The following is a 21,503-nucleotide window of genomic DNA, read 5'->3' as shown; positions in this document are numbered from 1 at the left end:
AGATAGTTGACTGGATTATTCATCAAATTTGATGCGAGGAAGCACAAAATAAATTATATGCAAAGGAATTCATAAGCTCACAGTTGTCCAAGACATGACTAATTTATATGAATCAAACCTAACTATTACAAATTTTGCACCCTTTGAAAAAATATACAAGACAACATATAACTTCAGGCAATCAGCCTATTTTAAAATATACCATGTATTTTTCATGCGCAATTATAGAGACTAAATTACGAGATCATTTTATCAGAATTCAAGGATGCTATCTAATGAAGTATTAATCAAACATGTACTTAAGAGTAGGAGCATTTGACTCTCCACAAGATAATTGAAAGTATATCATCAGATCAACCGAACCATCATATGTGAGATAAAGATTGAGTTTCATAAACACTGATAAACTTTCATTCTTTCCCCATCATAAAACCATGGAATATCTTCTCTCATATTCATATATGCATGAAGGTCGAGTGTATGCAAAGCTTTGTCATCTTTGTGCTTAGTAGTCGCAACTTAGATCACATTCTCAAGCAGCCCAATCTTCGTCAGAATCCTAAAAATAGAACATTTACAAACATAATCAGTGACATTAAAAGGTTCAACTCCGTACCAGCTATAATCTAGTGACAGGAAAAAAACCAGCATCATATTTGTGAGAATCAATGTATGCGATGTCAGGTAAGTGTTAAGTTGGGAAGAAATACCTCTGAAGCGTTTGAAAACTCTTCAATGTCATCATCATCGTCTTCAACCTACAACCATAATGTAAATGTCAAACTCCCGGCTCAAAGAAAACTGTTAGACTGATTTAACATTTCATATTTCCTGAAGAAATATAAGAGCTTGTATAAGACAGATGATAGTTTTTTCTAGAGTAAAGAGTTCAATGAAATGGAAAATGGAAATATAGGGTTACTTGTAACATAAAAGCACTGCCAATCTAAAGATGGAACATATAACACAGTCATAATCAACTGTGTCAAATAACAGATATAGCGCTATAGCGTAGTGGAATTTGAACAATTCTCTATTGTTCTGGGATACGCTATTTAGTATAAAATGTAGTCAAATAGCGGCTATAATGGCGCTATAGTACTGTTGTGTAGCGGAATTTGACCAAACCGCTATTTTCCTTGATCCACAATTGACAATACAGATAATCAAACAGTATAATTTCTCTGGGTATTATTGATAAATGTATACACAAAAATTTGAGAGCGCGCACCGCGCACTTGTGAGAAACCACCTTATCCACAGAAACTTAGCAACAATTGTATGATCTTAATATAACTTGAAGACTAAAGATAAACATTTTGTTTGCTTTCTTTTTGTTGGAAATTCCGCCTTAATTGCGGTCCGCCCCTAGTCGCCTAAATTGCGGCCTTTGGTTTGCCTTCATTGCAGCCTCCAAAACCTTCATTGTGTTGGCTTTAAGGGGGTGGATTTAGTCCCACATCGGATAGATGGGACTCTTGAGAAGAGTTTATAAAGAGGTGGCACTCCTTACCTTACAAGCCGGTTTTGTAAGGATTAGGCCCCAAATTTCAACACTTTTTTTTATACAAATGTATAATGTATTGTCTCCTTTCCACTCATGACCCTCGAGACATTAATAATAGTTAATTTTCAGAGTGTATACAGTGTCAAGAGTTTGGAAGCCCAACAGAACGAACAGCATAAAAAGCATGGACCATAACATTAATCCAAACAAGATTGTTAGAGAGAGGAGAGAAAGCCAATACAGAAGTACAGATTAAAACTCGAGCGGTGAAACAGCCAAGATGCAAGTAAAGGTACAAAATTGCCAAGGGGTCAAATTGAACTAAGTTATTGGTTTAAAATATGTATAAACCAGTTTAAGAATGTTCCTACTTCCTATAGCTAAAAAAAAAACTAAAATGTGAGAATTAACTTCTAGCAATTATGTTCAAAGTCACAAGTTTCCTTAAAGATCAGTTGTTGGGTCGGGTAGCATTTTGATCAAGCATGAAACATAAGAACACAGTGAAAGAAGATTCAATCGCTAAACCCACAGACAAAACGGCATAAAGTTCCAAGAATGAAAAAATCTTACCTCACTTTCCTTGCTTTTTGCCTTCTTTTTTTCACCTAAAATTTACACATATGGTAAGTTATTCCAAGTTTCATTTATGCAACAACTTAATAAGAAAAGAAAAAAAAAGTAATTAATGTAGATTGGTAGTCAACTGAAAAGAGAACACATGGCTTGTTTCAACTAGGTTGATGATATATACAAAGGCAGAAGTTTGTGTAGGTCTGACAGCATTTACCAGACACAATTTTATATGAAAGACTAAGTAACTACAAGAAGAAGTCCCAAGAGGAATCCCAATTGCTATACTAAATATATCTAAAAATAACGGTCTAAAATAGATCCTTAGCCCAAGTTCATGGTGTTCTCTCTGTTTTGCTACAATAAGGGACAAACAATTTTGCCCTGTGTAATCTGACCAATGAATGATCCTAAGATGCATAAAATAATCTAGATTGAATTGCTCTTTTATAATGATAACACCACAAAACCATCAGAAGAAACAGAAAAAAAAGTATATTCACCTGGATTTTTGTCCTTGGTCTTTCTTGCCCTTTTCTTGGGTCCTTCATCCTACAACAACAGACAATAAATCAGTTAATGTTTTACTACAACACGAAGCGCTTGTATGAAGAAAAAGATTCAGAAAATCAAGTTAAAAAAATCAACCAGTTCAATCTTTCTTTTCGAACCAGCAGGCTGCGACTTCTGGCCAGAAGCTGAAAAAGAAAAAAAATAATAAAACTATATTCAATCTTCCTCATAACCATTCTCATAATAATGTAAAGAGACTGGGAAAAAAAAGACAACCTTTTGATGATGGAGATTTATTTGAATTGGTTGCAGCCTTCTGAAAATATAAGATTTTTGTGAGATGATTAATTTGACTGCTATTGAACATTAAAGAAAGCAAATTTAAATGATTCAGATTCAATTTAATAAGGTGCAAAACTAAAGTGGAACTAAGGTCTTCCAAATCATAGTAATATACCAATACTTGCTAGATATAAACAATCATGAACCACATGCTTAGTCTTAAGAAGGTTTGATCAAATAGATAAAGTGTATGTTTGGTTCCACTTGTGGTGGAGGAGTCAAAATTGATTCTAGAGGTGTAAAATTGATTTTGACATGTTAGGATATGTCAAGTAGAATTGATTTTACCTCCAGAGTTGATTCTAACTTGAAGCTAAAATTTGAAGTTTTTTTCCCTACAATTGAATTTTAGCCTCGAATTTATTGTTCAACCCGTTATAGATGAATGCATGCAAACATAAATGAATTTACATTCCACTTACTTTTAGTAGGTAACAATTTTGCAGAATCAAATCATTTCAAAATCAATTTTTGACACCACAAAACCATGTACACACAATAAAGGCTCATTGTGTTTTAAATATATTTCCTTCTAGCCACCTTAAATGTAGCACTATTAGACCTTAGAAGTATACTTGTGAATTTGTATTTCTGGTGTTTTCTATGTGGTAATGGGCCTTGGGCTCATTGGTTTGCAGATTGGGCCTTTATTATACTTGTTAGAATGATCATACTGCAACCTAGTAATTGGATTCTATTAGTAACAGAATCTGTCAGTTACAGTTTTAATGATAACTTGGTCTATAAGTACTGCACTCGTACAATTGGTTGGAAGCCAACACTTCAGAATTCAAAAATATCCATTCAGATTCTCTCAAACTCTCAATGACTATCAATAGATCAAGATAAACTTTTTCTTAGCGATACAACCAACACATAACTTCAAAGCATCCCATATCTTAGATACCAATTTAACATAATTCTTTTGATGTACTAAAAGAGTGGAATCTAATATTGGCATGAACAACAAAGTTATACATTTAGAAAAATATAAGGGCTGTAAAAATATTTATTTGAAGTTGCTAAGTCCCAACTCTAGCGCAAACAGTTTCAAAAGCATACCTTTACTTCCACTTTCTTGAATAATGAGGATATAGTAGCCTGAACAAGTAACCCTTTTTTAGCTTTTGACACTGAAGCAGGTTCTTTATTTTCCATGGGGAGTTGATCTTTTGGAGCATCATCCTCATCGTCAATGTCAATAACTGCAGTTTCTTTCTGTACTCTTAAATTAAGGAAGATAAAATATAAATTTCCTGATAATATAGAATATAAGATCAATGAAGTTCTAAATTTCAGGTTGACTGGCTGTAACAAAAAAAAAAGGATCAAAACAAAAATAAAACTGAAACTGTTATCCAATCAACTTATAAAAACTGTAAGGGTCCTTTTGTTGTAACAGTAAAAATAAATGCAAAATTCAAGGATAGATTTTACATAAGAATTGCAAGAAAGGGTAAAGTTTGCATTTTTCAACACTGGTATTACGGGGATGCCAAAATGCCTATAAGGATATTTGAGCTGGTATGATCATTTACATCAGTATCAACTTCCACCGCTTTTTCTTCATGTTCAGAAAGGTCGGGGCTGCTTTTACCAGAATCATCACCAGAAGAAATTTCAGCAAATCTGGCCAAACAAAAGAATGAATATGACTTTGATACAACTTTTAGTTACATCAGACGTTCCACTTTAAGTTAAATAACGCAAAACTAAACAATCACAAAGAAACTAAACATTAAAAAATTTGGAAAACTGGGCCATTGGCCCTATCAGCAAATGAGAAATGGTCACTCAATTTCTTTTTAACTCGAAAATGTTGGTTTCTATTTACTTGTTTTTTTCAAAGTTCAATGTAACATTAATTATTGTTTTGTCAATAATTCTCTTAACTATTTATTGCAGAGAGATAAATAGGTGAAATGAGATAATAATTAGTTAAAGAGACTATTGGAAAAAGACAAATGATTGCATTAAAAATAACAAAATGTATTGGTTTTCATAGTATGTGTAAATAACCTTAAAACGGCAACTAAAAAGCGAGAATAATGTTTTGTTGCACAAAAACTAATTTTTCATGATTTTATTTTGGAGAGCAACAGACTCAAGTAAACTAGATAGAAGAATCTTATACTTGTATGATTTTTTTACAGTTCTCGCTGACTGGCGAACTGGAACCAATTCTGTTGTGTCTTTTAAGTCGATTTCACTGTCTGATAAATCATCTTCAAGAGGTGTCTCCGGTGACTCTGGCTCTGGACGTTTTATTTTGGTTTTGGAAACACCGTGATTAACTACAGAAGCTGCACCTGCACCCGCACCCCCTTTAAAGTCATGTTCAGTTTGTTTTCCCTGAAACCAAGAAAAAAGACTTAATTTCTCTTCATGCCAAATAAGTGATGTTCCTTCTTATGACTAGGTAACTATTCAATTCCAAAAGTTCCTAACCTCATACAGTTCCTTGGGAAATTCCAGTTTGGCTTCTTCTGGGTTCTCGTCTTTCGTCCCAATCCACCATGCATCCGAAAATACAATCTAGTACAATCAAGAAATTGCTCGTAAATAAGGAACATAGGTATTCGTACTCACAAAGCTTAGTGCCAGAAGATACAAATTTGTAAATGAAGAAGCAAAAAGAGATGCAGAAAGTATGCATTCCTAAACCAACAAGAAGTTAGGATAAAAAGGAATGGGAGGAGCACAAGCATTGTTAGATCTAGATATGCATATTATATGAACGAGAGAGAAATTCGTAATGAAATTACATTCGCGATATATTAAAAGGAAAGTCAATACACACAAGAAAGTTCTTTCACCGAGTCCCCTTATAATTTGAATACTAATATACCTTCTTCTAGTTCATGTCTCAAAAAAAAAAAATAATAACGAAAACATGAATGGTAAAAAAACTAACCATGTTATCAAAATAATCCTCACACATCACGCTCTTTCCACCTTTGGAGAACTGTAGAGTCAAGTATCTATTCTTTGGATACAAGATAGTCCCAAATAACTTCATTCGACCCTTGTAGAGGGAAAGTGAAAACGCACATCATCAGATACCAATACAAAAATAACAAATCAAACGTAGTGAAACTGTTCAGCAAGATTTAGATCAACAAGTTATCATTTAGCTGAGTTAAGTAAGTTTTGTTTATTACAACCAGGTATGCATGCCACTTGCAGGCGAGCCTGTCAGATTAGTTAACAACAAACACAGAAGGCAAATTAACCAAATTTGTGTAGGAGTTACGTTAAACACAGTCAAAAAGTCCTGCAATAAGTCTGATTTTTTAAAACGTGCAAATAATTACTGTATCCCTATCTTTTCAGAAACTCTCAATTGACTTTATCATAAATACTTGTAGGTTTACAAGGACTTCCATCATAAGTAAAGAATCATAATCTTATTTAGTTAAAAAGTTCTTGTGAACTAAAACTAATCCAAAACTAAACCCATATTTCACCAGTAAACTTGGTTTGTTATCAGTCATTCAACTCTCCTGTTACAATTCCAGTTGACATGCTAACTGATAGCAATAAAAATAAAATTGTCATATCCATTACAACAACTTCATAAGTTGCTCTCAATTTCTGCCTGTAAAACAGTCAAATTAGATGACTGAATTGCAGTTAGAGTTGCACGTAAAACCTATGTAGCACACATGATTGAAAGTTTGGCTCGTGTCTAACCGACACAAGTGATTACATTCAATCACTTCTATTTTCTCAAACTAATGTCTACATGTCAGTAGCTATGTCGGTGTTTGTGTCGTGTACAATGTTTGTTCAAGCAGAGTTACACTCAAAACCTATGTAGCACCCAACACTTCAAATTAAAGACATGTACAGTGTCTGTGTCGTGTACAATGTTTGTTCAAGTAGAGTTACACTCAAAACCTACGTAGCACCCAACACTTCAAACGACAGACGTGTACAGTGTCTGACGAGATGCAACAACGACACAAGTGGTTACATTCAATCACTTCAATTTTCTCAAATTGTTATTAGTGTTTACGTTGTGTCCAATGTATGTGCAAGATGAGTCACACTCAAAATCTATAAAGCACAAACACTTCAGCAATAAGGTGTGTCTAGTGTCTTACCGACACAACAACAACAACACAAGCAGTTACATTCAATCACATCTATTTTCTCAAATTATTATCAGTGTTTACATATCAGTACTGTGTGCAATGCGTGAGCAAGAAGTGGTACACTCAAAATATAAGGAGCATCAACACTTCAGATTGAAGGAGGCATGTCCAGTGTCTTACCGACACAACAATGCCACAAGTGGTTACATTCAATCAATTCATTATCAGGGTCAACTTTGTGTCCAATGCTTATGCAAGTAGTGTTACACTCAAAACCTATGTAGCACCAACACTTCACATTGAAGGCATGCCCAAACTAACACAATAACAACACAAGTGGTTATATTCAGTCACTTCCATTTTCTCAAATTATTACTAGTGTCCACATGTCAGTGTCTATATCAAGTCCAATCAGTGTCAGTGATTCATATCTCAAAACAATCAAATCATCATTCAAAAAATTACTAAAGCTAACAAAATTTCCTAGTCTTAATTTGATGGTAGAGTTACACTCAAAACCTATGTAGTAGTAGCACTGAAACTTCAGATTGAAAATGTGTCCAATCTCTCGCAACAACTGACATAGACAATTACATTCAATCACTTCTATTTTATCAAATTATTATTAGTGTCTACATGTCAGTGTCGTCGTGTCCAATCTCTGTGTCAGTGGTTCATAGCTCAAAACAAAATTAATAAACCAAACCCAATTTCCTTGTCATACATAATTTAAAACCCAAAAACAAAACAAACCCACAACCAAAAACCCTCAAAAATTGAATTTTTAAAACACAAAAGTAAAGAACAACCTGAGGGAAATCGAGGTAAAGAACAGGATTTTTGGTTCCCAAATCCTTAAGATCACCAATCTTCCCACCACCAACAGGAGCAAACAAACCAGGAAACGAGAAAAGGTATCTACTACTCTTCCTCTGAGATTTCTTAATAATATCTTTACCATGATGTTTAGCAACAATGGAAGAAGGATTAAGATGAATTGAACTTCTAGTTTTGGTTTCTGAAAGCACGTTGTTTGAAAATGCTAAGGATTTGAGTCTCTTGCGTTCAATGGTTTCTGGGTTTGTTGCGTCGGCTTCTTCGTCGTCGCGTGTTTTCTTCTTCGTCTTTGGTCGTGCCATTTTTGGATTCAACGTTGTTTCTTCTGTGTGATATGGCGCGGGAATGAAAATGAACTCTTTAATAACAAGAGTTGGTTTAGATTTGGGGAAATGACTTCAGTCAAGTCGATACAGTTGCACTCGACTCGACTGAAGGAAAAAAAAAAAAAGTATGTTCGCTTAAAATAGACCGAGTTCACTATGAGCAAGGAGTAAAGTGCAAAATGATTGTAATTAAGGTTATGTTGGTAAAAAATTTATAAGTTAGCTTATAGCTGATAGTAGATAAACTATCTAATTGAATTTGGATCCATTTCGATTATGCTAATTTTGAATTTATACAATATAGTTTATGCAAATAAATAAGTTTTTATGTGTTATTTATAAGTTTGTCGGTCAATGTAATTTATGAAATATCAGTTTACAAAGATGTTACTTTCGTAGTGAAACTTATAAATTAATATGAAAACTTATTTATCGGGTCTGTTTGGTAACATCCAAAAAAGAGCTTATAGCTTATAAGTGATAACTTATAAGTCCGTTTGACAAAAAAAACTCTGTTTGGTAACGTTTTTTCACCATTAATGTTAACTAGTGCCCCGGAGCACTGGTTAAGGAAACCAAATATAGTATAAGGAACTTGGAACTTGTGTAGTTAAAGTTAAAAAAGTGTAAAGAATTATGTTTTCAATGCAAATATTTCTTTTTTTGTTTCCTTAACTAGTGTCATGGGGGCACTTGTTAACAAGACATTTAACTTATAGCTTATTTCACGAGCTTATAAGCTATTTTTCAGAAGTTATTCCAAGTAGCGTTTGAGCTTATAGCTTATTGTTTTTTTCTTCCACTTTTACCCTTGCTATTTTTTCTAAAATCCTTTTTTACCCTTTATAATTTATACTAGCATGGACACCCGTGCCAAGCACGGGCTAGAATTCCGTCAAACTTAAGGGAGATAATATTGTGATGTAGCAGAAGTCCGTTAAAGTTCAACATTAGATGAAAGAGTGCAGGTTGAACATCAAAAGAGTGAAAAACTCATACTTAAGCCTTAACGTTTTGGATGAAACTGTAGTCTCATTTTCACTGTGTTGTTGCCCTTTCTCCGATGTGTTGATCCACATTATTGTTGGCTCCACCAAAAAGTCCAACTGTGGTATGATATCCTGGTTCAATGTTGTAGGGGAGAGGGAGTGTTCTAGGTGGTGGATCACGAACACGGAGAATCTGAAACTTAATGGAGAGATGTTAATGTGTTAAGTGTAAGTTAAAATTTTATATTGTATGCAAGAGTAGATGTGAACAACATATAAATAATATGATCCATGTTGTAATGCCTTGAGACTTTGGATGAAGGTTTGATGTTAATCTCACTCGTGTGATTGCTCTTAGCCTAATGTAAGGGTGTTCAAAACTGAACCAATCCAATACAAAAACCACAAACAGAACCAATCCAAACCGAAACTGCAAAAAGCTGCATTTGATTTGGATGTATTCGGATCACTTTTTTACTCAACCACATGGTTTGGTTTGGTTTGCGGTTTTCATTTTACCAACCGAACCAAACCAAACCAAACTGCAACATAATAAAAACACTAATTAAAATCTATGTCACCTAGACCAATACTCATAGAAACTCAATGAAAACTTTTATAAATGACATATTTTTTCTCTTGTTAAGTTTCTTCTTTGCTTTTTTATTTCAAAAATGTATTTATGTTCTACTTGAACTTTTAGAGAATGATAAAATATAAGTATTTTACATTTTTTACATAATAGAATTAATTTTTTTCCACATTTTTAATTTGGTTTATGTTGTTTGGTGAAAATGAAAATTTAATGTGGAATGAAATTAAAAACATTGTCGGAACCTTGCTGAAAATATGTTGTGTGTTACCTTTTTAACTCGATTTTAATGTTGTAAACAAAAAATTGTATTGTCTCAAAAAAACCGCACCAACCGATCCAACTCAAACCGTATTTGTTTGGTTTGGTTTGGTTCGGATTGTGCTTTAAAAGTCAACCGAACCAAACCAAACCACATGCTTTTTTATCTTGCGGTTCAGATGACTTTTAGCCTCAAAACCGAACCAAACTGCACCGCGAACACCCTAGCCTAATGTGATCATACAACTCAACTCAGACTCTCACAGAAGTTCCAACGTTGTGATGATTTTATTTGTTAGTTTTTGAATGTCGTTTTGTTTAATTTTTTATCTTAAATTTTAGTTTTCAAATGTCAAAAAATTATTCAACCTCTGTTATATTTGATTCATTCACTTTTGATCTTTGATAAGATCTGACAATAGTAAAATGTAGATGTGTTTTGCTGACATAAAAAATACATACATGTTTATTAGACATTTTAAATTGTCGTGGCATTTTTTTTATGAGTCTAATATTTTGGTAAATTAATTGAACATTAATTCTTATCTCCTTCAATAATGTATAAAAGTACCAGTAACTCGTTATATACTTTATACTCTTAGAGAAAAACAATAACTCCTTACTTGTTTCTCTTTTCATTTCTCTCATGTTCAAATTCCTTTTTCGTCTTCTTTCTTTTTCTAATATACTTTCTTTTTTCTCATGAAAGAAAGGAACAAAAATATTTCTCTATAAAACCACTACCAACCCACATTTTTTAACATGTTATGCCTTTGATCTTTTTTGGCTCTCTCGCCAGATCAGAAATACGGATTGTCTCACACATAATAGTGATATGTTTATGTGTCATGTGTGAGTTAAACTTCTACATTCAAAGCAAAAGTATATATTGAGAAACATGAATGTGAGATGACCAATATATATAATGTCTTTCAGGTTTTGGTGAAGATGTAGTGTCAATCTCATTTTTGGGGTTTCTGTTAGTTAAATGTGATGATCAATCCATTATAAGCTCACTCAAAACTCCAAACACTATGATGAACTATTTTTTTAGTTTTTGGATTTCATTAGTTTAATTTTGTTATATTAAATATAAGTTTTTCAATGTTCACTTTCATGAAAGAAAAAAATTATCCAATCTCCACTATTTTAAATACCTTCACTTTTGGTTTTTGGTGGGATCTAGTAATAGAAAAATGTAGACGTGTTATGTTAAATTAACAAATTACATATTTATCAAACATTTAAAAATGATGTGATATTTTTTTAATTGATTCTCTTTTTGGGTGAAATAATTACTGATAAATCTTCAACTCCTTCAACTGTCCCATAAAATTATCAGTAACTCGCTCTATTCCTAACACTTCAATGGACAAAACACACACTACTTTTTTCCCTTATCATTTCTATTATCTTTAAATTTCTTTTTTATATTCTTTCTTTTTCTAATTTTCTTTCTCTTTTTTTATGAAAGATGATCATAAACCTCCATCCATCAAACCACTATCAACCCACATTTTTTACCATGTTGTGCCTCTGGTTGACCTTATTTGGCTATGTCACCAGACCTCATACGCAAGAGTCTCACACTTATGGGAGATATGTTAAAGTGTCAATTGTGACTTAAAGTTCCACAATAGATGCAAGTAGATCTTGAAAAACATATAAGTGAGATGACCAATATACATAATATTTTAAAGTTTTGGGTGATGATGTGGTGTCAATCTCAGTTGTGTGCTTTGTGATGATCTAACTCATTGTTGGTGGCCTTGAAACTCTAAACATTTTGATGAATTATTTCGTTAGTTTTTTCAACGTTGTTTGTATAATTTTTATATTAAATTGAAGTTTTTCGATGTTGTTCGCTTTCATGCAATATTTTATAATATCAATCTCTATTATTTCAACTTCCTTCAGTTTTGGTCTTCGTTGGGATTTCACGATAGAAAAACGTTGACGTGTTATGTTGAGTTGACAAAATACATCTTTATTGAACATTTTTAAATGTTGTGGCATATTTTTAATTGAGTTTAATTTTTTGGTAAATTAATTACCCAAATATCTCAAACTCCTTAAATAAACCGATAAAATTACTATAAAATCACTCTATTTGTTATAACCTTATGGACAAAACACACAATTCTTATTTTTTTTACCACTATCATATCTCTTAATCTGAAATTTATTTTTCATGATCTTCTTTCTTTTTCTAATTTTTCTATCTCTATTCTCATGAAAGATAGGAACATAAACCCCAATCCATTAAATTACATCAATCCACCTTTTTGACCATGTTGTGCCTCCGTGTGACCTTGTTTGACTATGTAGTATGTCACATAATTATGGACACAGAGTCGCACATTGGAGAGAGAGAGAGAGAGAGAGAGAGAGAGAGAGAGAGAGAGTTAAAATTTTACATTAGATGGAAGAGTAGATGATGAATAACATAGAAGTGAAATGACTCATATACATGTATCTAAAGATTTTAGATAAAAATGTGGTGTCAATCTCATTTGTGAGGTTTCTCTTAGACAAATGTAATGATCCAATTCATTGTAGGCTTCCTCATAGCTCTGAACTCTATGATGTATTCTTTTGATTGTGGAGATATTCATTATCATTTTTCTCATGTTTAGATTTTTTTTTATCATCTTTCATTTCCTAATTTACTTTCTCTTTACTCATGAAAGAAATGAACATAAAGCTTCATCCATTAAATCACACTAAATAGAGTGATGTTAATGTGTCATATGTGAGTTAAAGTTCCATATTGAATGCATCAGTAGATGAAGAGAAACATATAAATGAGATGATCCATATATCTAATGTCTTAAGGATTTTGACGAAGATGTAGTGTCAATTAATGTGGTTGTTTTTAACCTAATGTGATTATACAACTTAGTTCATGTTAGCTCTTTTCTTGGATTCAATTTATGTCCCTAATTTTTTATCAGATTAGGTTTACGTCTTCTAGTTTTTTTTTTTTGTTTTTTCTCCATAAATTTTTATCTTAAGAATACTTATTAGAAACGATCCTTAAAATATCAATTATTTTCTATTTTTAATTTAAAAAATGTCTAGAATACTATTTAAAATGAAAGACATGAGATTTTATTGATCATCATAGGTTAAAAGTTATATATTTAATGTATTTAATTAAGAAAAAAGATATCCTATTTAACAAAGGCTTTTTTAATGGCAAATTTAATCATTAGTTGTTAGATTAATTTTTATTTCTTTCTCAAAACAAAATTAATTTTTTTCTTCTTCATCCGAGTTTGTACCAAGAACCTCTAACATCATCGGAAAAACACAATCAAGGAAAATCAATAAATACATTCAATTAGATAATTGATATTTCATTAAATGCTAAGATGATTTTGCATCTTTTGTAGAAAAAAAATGATACTATTCGTAACATTATAATTAAATCAACCATATAATCTGACATATTTTTAGGATCCTTTTTTTTTATCAAACAAATTGACCAAAAATAATTTGAATTAAATCAATTTTATAAGCAATTCAAAGGTCCTTGCAATGACATACACTCATACTCTCACCCATGTTTATTTCTATTTATCAGGTATAAGTAATTTTCAAAGTATCATCAGAGGCCGGATCACAGTAGAGTCTAGTTTAGGGTCTCATTATCCGCTATATTTTAAAAGGTGTCTTTTATGTAAATGTAAATATTTTGTAAATCTTTCTTCTAAATAAAATAAAGTTATTCAAAGTCATTTTTATGATGTTTTAAGTTCAAATCTTAAAGTAAAACTCCATTTGAGTTGAAAAGGTTTTAAATTCTTAATACTTAAACTGCGATGTTACACATACTTGTTATGTTATATCATATACTCGTACTCATTGGTCCTTGCATTTTAGAAGCAATTCAATGGTCCTTGTAATGACATCAATGATATGTTTCATGTTTGAGAAACGAAAAAAAAAAAAGGAAAAATTAAAGCCCAATAAAAAATGTCACGTCAACATGCTAGATGAAAGTTGAAGATTTTGCTTGTTAGTAAGTTATATTTGTTGTACCTACACACACATACACACACACACACACACAACTTGTTAACAAATTCGTGTATGATTGAAACCTATGATGATTTAGTTACTCTAATTGGTAGAAAGTTAAGGCAAAGAGTACATGACTACATTTGATTGGTTGAGAAATCAAACAATGATGATAATTTGATGGTTGCCTTTGAAACATGATTAATAAGTGATAAAAAAATTCAATTATTCTTTTGTCATTATAAGACTTTTACAGCTTTCCGCTTATAAATAAGGTAATTAATAAAAATATTAATGCATGTTTACATAGACACATTGTCTTGTCAAATAAATCACATGTGTAAACTTTTTTATGAGGTGAATTAGACTTTAACGGTCTTTAGAATATGAAGATGCAATGTGTACTTTCGATTTTAAGATGAGGTGAATTAGACTTTAATGGTCTTTAGAATATGAAGATGCAATGTGTACTTTTGATTTTTAGGAAGACATTTGTATATAATAGAGATGTCCTTATAGTACAAATAAAGAAATTAAACACATAAATGAAATCTTGGAAGTTGTGTATTTTTTAGTTTGAAAGTTCAAAATTTTATTTTTCAATACAAATTTAATTTTTTTAATTATAATTTTACCTTCTCAGCCCGTGTCTTCAAGGCACAATTTAGCAAGAACCTTATTCTTAGTTTCTTAAAAAGACATGTTCAAGTATATTTCTTTCTAAATATCATTTTTAAACAATTTTGTCGAACCATTGGTGTATGCTTTACACCTTGAAATGTGATCATCTCAAGGTATCAAATTTGAATCCTCTTATGCAAATTTGAGTAGGCTAGCCTGTACAGAGTTTGATTTGCCTTTAAATGGCCCCCTTTAGCGGATATGAGAATGGTTACCAGAATTAATCGGTCATGGGTCAGATACCGAGTTTTTAAAAAAAATCATTTAGACACTTTCCTAATTTAATCTAGAGATTTAATTGAAAAAAATGAAGCTATTTTTTTATTTGTTTACAATAGTGAAATTTGCATCTACCAATTTTTTTTTTAAGAAAAACAATTAAAAAAACTTTATATTTTGGTGTGTCTCACACAGATTCAATCCAAACGTGATTGTTACCATTTTTGGTAAATTTTTGTTTTTTTAGCAGAGTAAACTTGGTAATATTATACAAACAATAATCAACTCATAAATATTTTTTTCTTCACAATTTTTTTTGGTAATATATGGGCATTTGTTTTTTTAGGAAATGGATCCTTAATCGGCTGTAAAGGGTTAACATCGTTTTTTTTACTATCTTAGTGAAATTAAAAATGAAAAAAGATTTGCATAGGTACCATTGCAATTATAAAATTATAAAATTTACACCGTAAAAAAGGACAATTGCTTTGGCACGTGAAAATCTTCTCATTCTCGATTTGATTTTGAATGTTCATAAAAATTAAAAATTACTACATTAATATGAGTAAGTAATAATAACAAAAAAGAAGTAATTAAAAATGAAAATCTTGCTAAATCACATTAGCTTTTTTTAAGGAAAATCACATTGGTTTTTTTTTTTTTTTTGAAGTAAGAAAATCACATTAGCTATTAATTCATGTTTTGCACTTCTTTTGATATTCACCATTTCGTTCACGCTTTTCTTTCGCCAGGCCTTTGGGATATGCTTGTTGCTGATGCAATATGAACCTTCTTGAGATTGTAGTCATTTTTTTTTTTCATTTCCTAGCCTTGCAAACAAAAAATCACATTAGTTTTTTTGAAGTAGGGAATAGTGACATACTTTTTTTTATCAAATAAATACCCTCAATCAATATATAAAAATGGGTTAGGATTAAATGACATTAAAGTGTCAAAGTTAATTTGATGCCAAATTTTAGCCATTGATTGATTTTAATCCAATGATAATATTGATTAAGTTAGTTAAGGTGTCAATGTTAGTCTAAGTTTTGGTCTCCCGGTGGTATTTCCTCTTTCTCTCATATGCTCCCATATCCATGAGTTAGTGTGTTTTCGATTTGACCTTCCATATCCTCAGTTATCTAAAAAAAAAAATGAAGGTTATAGATTTGCTACTTGCTTAGTTTTTTTAGGTACTATGTTCCAACATAGGTATATTGATATACGAAACATGGATTCCTCAAGTTCAAGGCATGATGTTTGGAAAAAGGTAAAAACTTTATGTTATACATGACCTTGATCATAGCTTTATAACAATAAAATATCAACAATCAATAAAATTGATAAACATCATTTCCAAAAACAAATACTACATAAAAATAAATACTTCATATATATTTTAATTGATATGTGATGCATTTCTTCTTTTCTCTTGATTGGCTTCCAAGTCCAAAATAAGAATCCGGTAAAAGACAAAGAACATATAAACACCAATTTTGAATAAGAAATCACAATATTCTTCACACACACAAAATCACAATAAAAAGTAACATAAGAATAAGAAATGTTAATCAAACAATAAAAAAAAAAGGAAATAAACAAATAAAAGAAAAGATAATGTGGTTGAAAGTGGTTTTTTTTTTTATGAGAGGAAGAGGTAGATGAAAATAATGAAAAACAATTTGTCTATATATAAGAAAAAAATCATGTCATGATCAATTTTGATTGGCTAATGAAAAATAAATGAGTCATGATCCATTTTGATTGGCTAATAAAAAATAAATGAGTCATGATCCATTTTGATTGGTTGATAAAAAAAATTAAATGAGATGAGAAATTTGAACATGCCATGTGTACTTTTCAAAAAAATTAAGGCAAATGTTTATAATAGAGATAGAGATTCAAAATTTACAATATAAAGTTAATTTTAAAATGAATATATTAAAACATTAAAAAAAATTGGCTCACTCCCTTAAAAAAGAATTTGCTAACTGAGTAGAGTAAGTTTTTTATTTTTCTTGAATGACAATAAACTATTAAACGATTCTGACTTTTTAGCATTTATTAATTGAGATTTTTAATGATAGAATAAAAAAATAGTTAAATAAGAGTGTTTTAGCATTTATTAAATGTGCATAATTGTAATTAAGAAAATGCTTGTGACATTTTTTTTATTTTTTTTGGTAGTTCTTCTTTTTTTTTTTGGTAGTGGGCGGGGTTTGAACCCTGGATGGTAATGGCCGGGGTTTGGACCCTGGACCTTGCATATTTTATGCATTGTCCCAACAGACTGAGTTAAGCGACATTTAATTATTCATAATGAGTTACAGACCATTATGTTCACTTTATTCATTTGGTAGACTTACCACAATGTACTCATTATTATCTTAAGGTCATTTGGTGGGCTTGTTGTTGGGTAATTTGGAAGGAAAGAAACAACTGTGTCTTCAAAAATGCGATATTTGATCCTTCTAGTATTGTTGATAAAGTGAAGCAGACTTCCTTTTTGTGGCTTTCTTCGCATCCGGTACCTATTGCGTTTGGTTTTCATGATTGGTGGAGATACCCACTACTTTGTATGGGTGTCATGTAATTATTCTTTGTATTTCTTTTTTAGATGGTGGCTTTCTTGTTAGGTAGAGCTGTCAAAACGGGCGGCCCGACCCGTTTAGGCCCGGCCCGACCGGGTAGCGGGCTTTTTCGGGCCGGGCTAAAAAGCCCTGTTCGAATATGGGCTGAAAATATAAAGCCCGAGCCCGGCCCTTTACGGGCTCCCGGGCTAACGGGCCAGCCCAGGCCCGGTTTTTTTTTTTTTTTTTTCATTTTTTAAAGATTGAATATATTAATTAACATAAATATAATACCAATCCTCCAAGTTTTTCAAATTATATTTACATTTACAAATATCTTCCACAAAATTGGAATGATAAATAAGCTAAATTTTTCAAGACTATAGTATAATTCAACTTCAGGACTTCAGAAATACAATCCCTTCCTCTAAAGAAAATAACCGTCAACCTTTGGCTGCTATCAACATCATTTAATAAGGTCTAAATTTTCTGGCAGCTCTCAACTGTTGCAGATGCTTTTTATCCTCCTCAAATTTTCCCTGCAATTCCATTATTTTTGCAAGCAAAGCATGAATGGTTTATTTCAGTTTGATCATCAATCAAAATCGATTTTGAATGTTAACAAGTACTAATTTAAGAAAGCATATAGTGTTTGAGGAAAACAATGGGTGAAGTACGAGTATCACAAAAATCATATAGTTTTAAAGGTAGTCAAACGAACCAGATAACAATCATTTCATGAACATCAATAAACATTACTTGTAGTGTTTTTGAGCAAAACATCTTAATTTACTGGATCACGGGTTGTGAAACGTAGGAACAAAGATATTAAGTAAAGTCTAAAAGATAACAGATAGGATACCCTAATGCTCCTACCTATTATGAAGAAACTAAGAATAGAGAATCAACAGAACTGTCATTAACAGTCAAAACAGATTCCTTTTTGTATTTAAAATACTCAATCCATCGATCAAAAAGATTGGCCCTATGTAAGAAGAATCAAACCAGCTTATAGAACCACTGAAGGTAGAACAAAAAACTGATCCTTCCAAAGAAAAGTGACATATACCAAGAACAGAGAGAAGAAGAACAGAGAACTGAGAGAAGAAGAACACACAACACAAATCAGATACACAGCACAAATCAGATAAATCCAAACAGAATAACACACAATAGAATGAAGAAGAAACAAAATCAGTAAAACAAAGAAGAAACAAACCTGGAAAACGATGAAGAAGAAGAACAGACCGAGTTGTTGAAGAAGATGCGATACAGATAAAAGAGAGAGACTGAGGTCTGAGGCCGCCGTTCAACTGAAGTATGCGTGAGTGTGACTGTGTGAGTGAGTGTTTTTTAGGGTTTCTATCTTTGGTTTTTGGGCCGGATCCTTAATCTTAATTGGGCTGTCCAGTAGTGATATTCAAATAACCCAATGCAATTTTTTGCGGGCTGCCGGGCTGCCCGAAGCCCGACCGGGCTAGCCCTAACGGGCCCCGGGCTTGTTCGGGCCGGGCTAAAAAGCCCTGAAACAATTCGGGCTCCAAATTTTCGGCCCAGGCCCTGCATTTAATTCGGGCTTTCGGGCCGGCCCGTGAGGCCCGGCCCGTTTTGACAGCTCTATTGTTAGGTGACTGTGGTTTGTAACAGACTTTGGGTGTTTCATCACTTTAGCACACCTTGTGCGGGGTGATTCACTCTCTTTTGAGCAATATATTCCATTTTGATTTGTTAAAAAAAAAATTATTCATAATGAGTGTTTTAAATCATATATATTTTGGACGAAATTAATTCATATATTTTATTAAGAGAATAACGACATTCGCAGGGTCCTAAAACATGTCATGTCAGTCGGTCTTGTTAGGATGTTTGAGAGAAGTTAAATCAGTCCTTAATATGCAATTTATTATAATGCTTTGAAAAAAAAAACGGAAGTCAGAAAATTAGAAGAACAGATGCGAGAAAAAATAAATATTATTCAAATCCTTTAACACATGCCTTAGGTAGAAATTTCAAATTGAAATGCATTCCTTATTTTTGAATGTATGAGCCTTCTACATATATTTGTATATTGTAAAAAGATAGTGCAATAACAATAAAAGACTTTATCAATGAAATGAATAATAAATTTTCACGAATTTCATAATAAGAAACGATGTATATATGACAGACATTCAAATCTTGCTTAAATTCTTGAAAAACGGTGTCAATTTCACGTCACTCGCATCAATCATTTATAGTCTTTCTTCACATGAAATAATCACATCAATCATTTATAGTCTTTCTTCACATGAAATAATTGAACATCTGAAAAAAAGGCAAAATAAATTGATTCAATACACACAAAAAATTGAACGAAAATATAAGAGAGAAAGAAATATATGGACTTAAGAATCAAGCACAACATGAAGCAAAACAAACATAAGAAGCTGATATGTGGTTGCAGTAAGATGAAGAAAGAAGAAAGCAGATGAAAGAGTCGAATAAAACATCTGATATATATAGTCTAAGAGCTTAAGTATAATATTATTTGAAGCAATATGAAAAAAAAAATATATGACACAATAAAACCAAAATCAAGCAATATGATTGGTTCAACAAAACAAAATTGACACATGTTAAACCACCATTGGAGAAACTCTTTTTAATGACGTGATTAACACCTTTAGTCAATTAGAAAGTTGTTGTATCATCACTTTTTCAGGTACATAAATATTACATTGGCTTAGAATCTTCTTAATAAAGGCAAATTAATACTTTCGATTACATGAATCATATCGTAGCTTAGAAATTTCCACGATTAGACAAATTAATCCTTTTTTTTTAAAAGATAGACAAATTCATACATGATTAGCGAAAATGAGTGCGGCAAATAATCAACTCTTCAGTTAAGGTAATAAAATTGTTCATGGTAGAGTAAAAAAAATACATTTTGCGTAGTTAAACTTTGTTGACCAAATAAAATTAAAGATTGATCATTTCATACCTTTTTTTGTAAAAACAAAATTTGGAATATAAAAAAAGTATAAACAAAATTTGAAGCACTAAAAAACCAAATAATAAGATGTAACAATGATGCGATATAATTGGCTCAACAACATAATAATGACACATGTTAAAATATCATTCGATATAAAATTTTAACTGATGTATTGAGAAATAATTTAGAAATTTGACTACTAACTATAATTATTCAATAACAAAACAATAAATTTTTAAACTAATTTTAGGCTACTAATTTTCGCTTACCAACTAATTAAGCATATATAACATTAAATGATGCTTAGAATAGAGAGGTGACATGTGTACTTTAGAAAAAAAATAACGCAAATATATATAATAGAGATACGACCTTTTTTTTACTGTGTTAGTGGCATGCAATTTTCTCTTGTTCCATATTACGACCTTTTTTTTTTTACTTGTAGCATTTATAATATAATATTCAATTAAAAATTTATACTTTAATTTCTTTTAAAGATACATTGTGCTATAATTTTTTTTCTAAAGTATAAAAACTGAAATGGAATAAATTTAAAATATAACTATAACAAAAAATAATAAGTTAATAATACATATATTAAGAATATAATTTAATAATTCTATTAAAAATAAGAATGTTGAGGAGGTGTAGTTGATCTTTGTTATGTTCAAAATATTTTTAGTGCAATGTTATGAAGTATAAAAACTGAAATAAAATAATTCATACTTTAATTTTTCATTAAGTCTAAAAATCAAAATGGAATAAATTTATAAATAAAATTTTAGCAAAACATTAAATTAATAATATATAAAATATTTATTAAACTTATAAATTTAAATGACTAAATATATATATATATATTAAATATTAATTGATATATATATTTTAATATAAATTAAGAATATTCTTTTATGTCATTTTACATTTATCAGCTAGTTGAACTGTTAATTTTACCAAACACTTTAATTAGCTTAGTCATCAGTCATCAGCTATCCG

The 21,503-nt window shown here is 31.2% G+C and overlaps 1 protein-coding gene and 1 long non-coding RNA gene across 3 annotated transcripts; both read right to left on the bottom strand.

Moving 5' to 3' along the window:
• Positions 1–83: 83 nt before the first annotated feature.
• RHL1 (root hair initiation protein root hairless 1 (RHL1)) lies at positions 84–8,337 on the bottom strand. 2 transcript variants are annotated; one of them, XM_085719404.1, is made up of 12 exons: positions 7,842–8,337; positions 5,850–5,960; positions 5,384–5,470; positions 5,070–5,287; positions 4,452–4,564; positions 3,998–4,155; positions 2,870–2,909; positions 2,729–2,778; positions 2,584–2,632; positions 2,081–2,115; positions 711–758; positions 84–559 (listed from the first exon to the last, which is right to left on the bottom strand). In XM_085719404.1, exons 1-12 carry the CDS (start codon positions 8,169–8,171, stop codon positions 533–535), a joined length of 1,266 nt encoding a protein of 421 aa, XP_085575530.1. In that variant the 5' UTR covers positions 8,172–8,337; the 3' UTR covers positions 84–532. The 2 variants fall into 2 exon arrangements, with proteins under 2 accessions (XP_085575530.1, XP_085575531.1); XM_085719405.1 differs by having other exon boundaries at positions 711–760; positions 2,092–2,115.
• A 9,316-nt stretch (positions 8,338–17,653) lies between these two features.
• LOC146917579 (uncharacterized) lies at positions 17,654–19,144 on the bottom strand. The gene is made up of 2 exons (XR_015014186.1): positions 18,750–19,144; positions 17,654–18,069 (listed from the first exon to the last, which is right to left on the bottom strand). It is a non-coding gene; the product is annotated as an uncharacterized LOC146917579 (long non-coding RNA).
• Positions 19,145–21,503: the final 2,359 nt, after the last annotated feature.

This window comes from Medicago sativa, chromosome 6, assembly GCF_051527215.1.
Source record: "Medicago sativa cultivar Bolivia chromosome 6, Bolivia_mono, whole genome shotgun sequence".
In the NCBI taxonomy this organism is placed as follows: Eukaryota; Viridiplantae; Streptophyta; class Magnoliopsida; order Fabales; family Fabaceae; genus Medicago; species Medicago sativa.
Note: the sequence above shows the minus strand (reverse complement) of the source record. Positions and strands in the feature narration are given on the sequence as shown.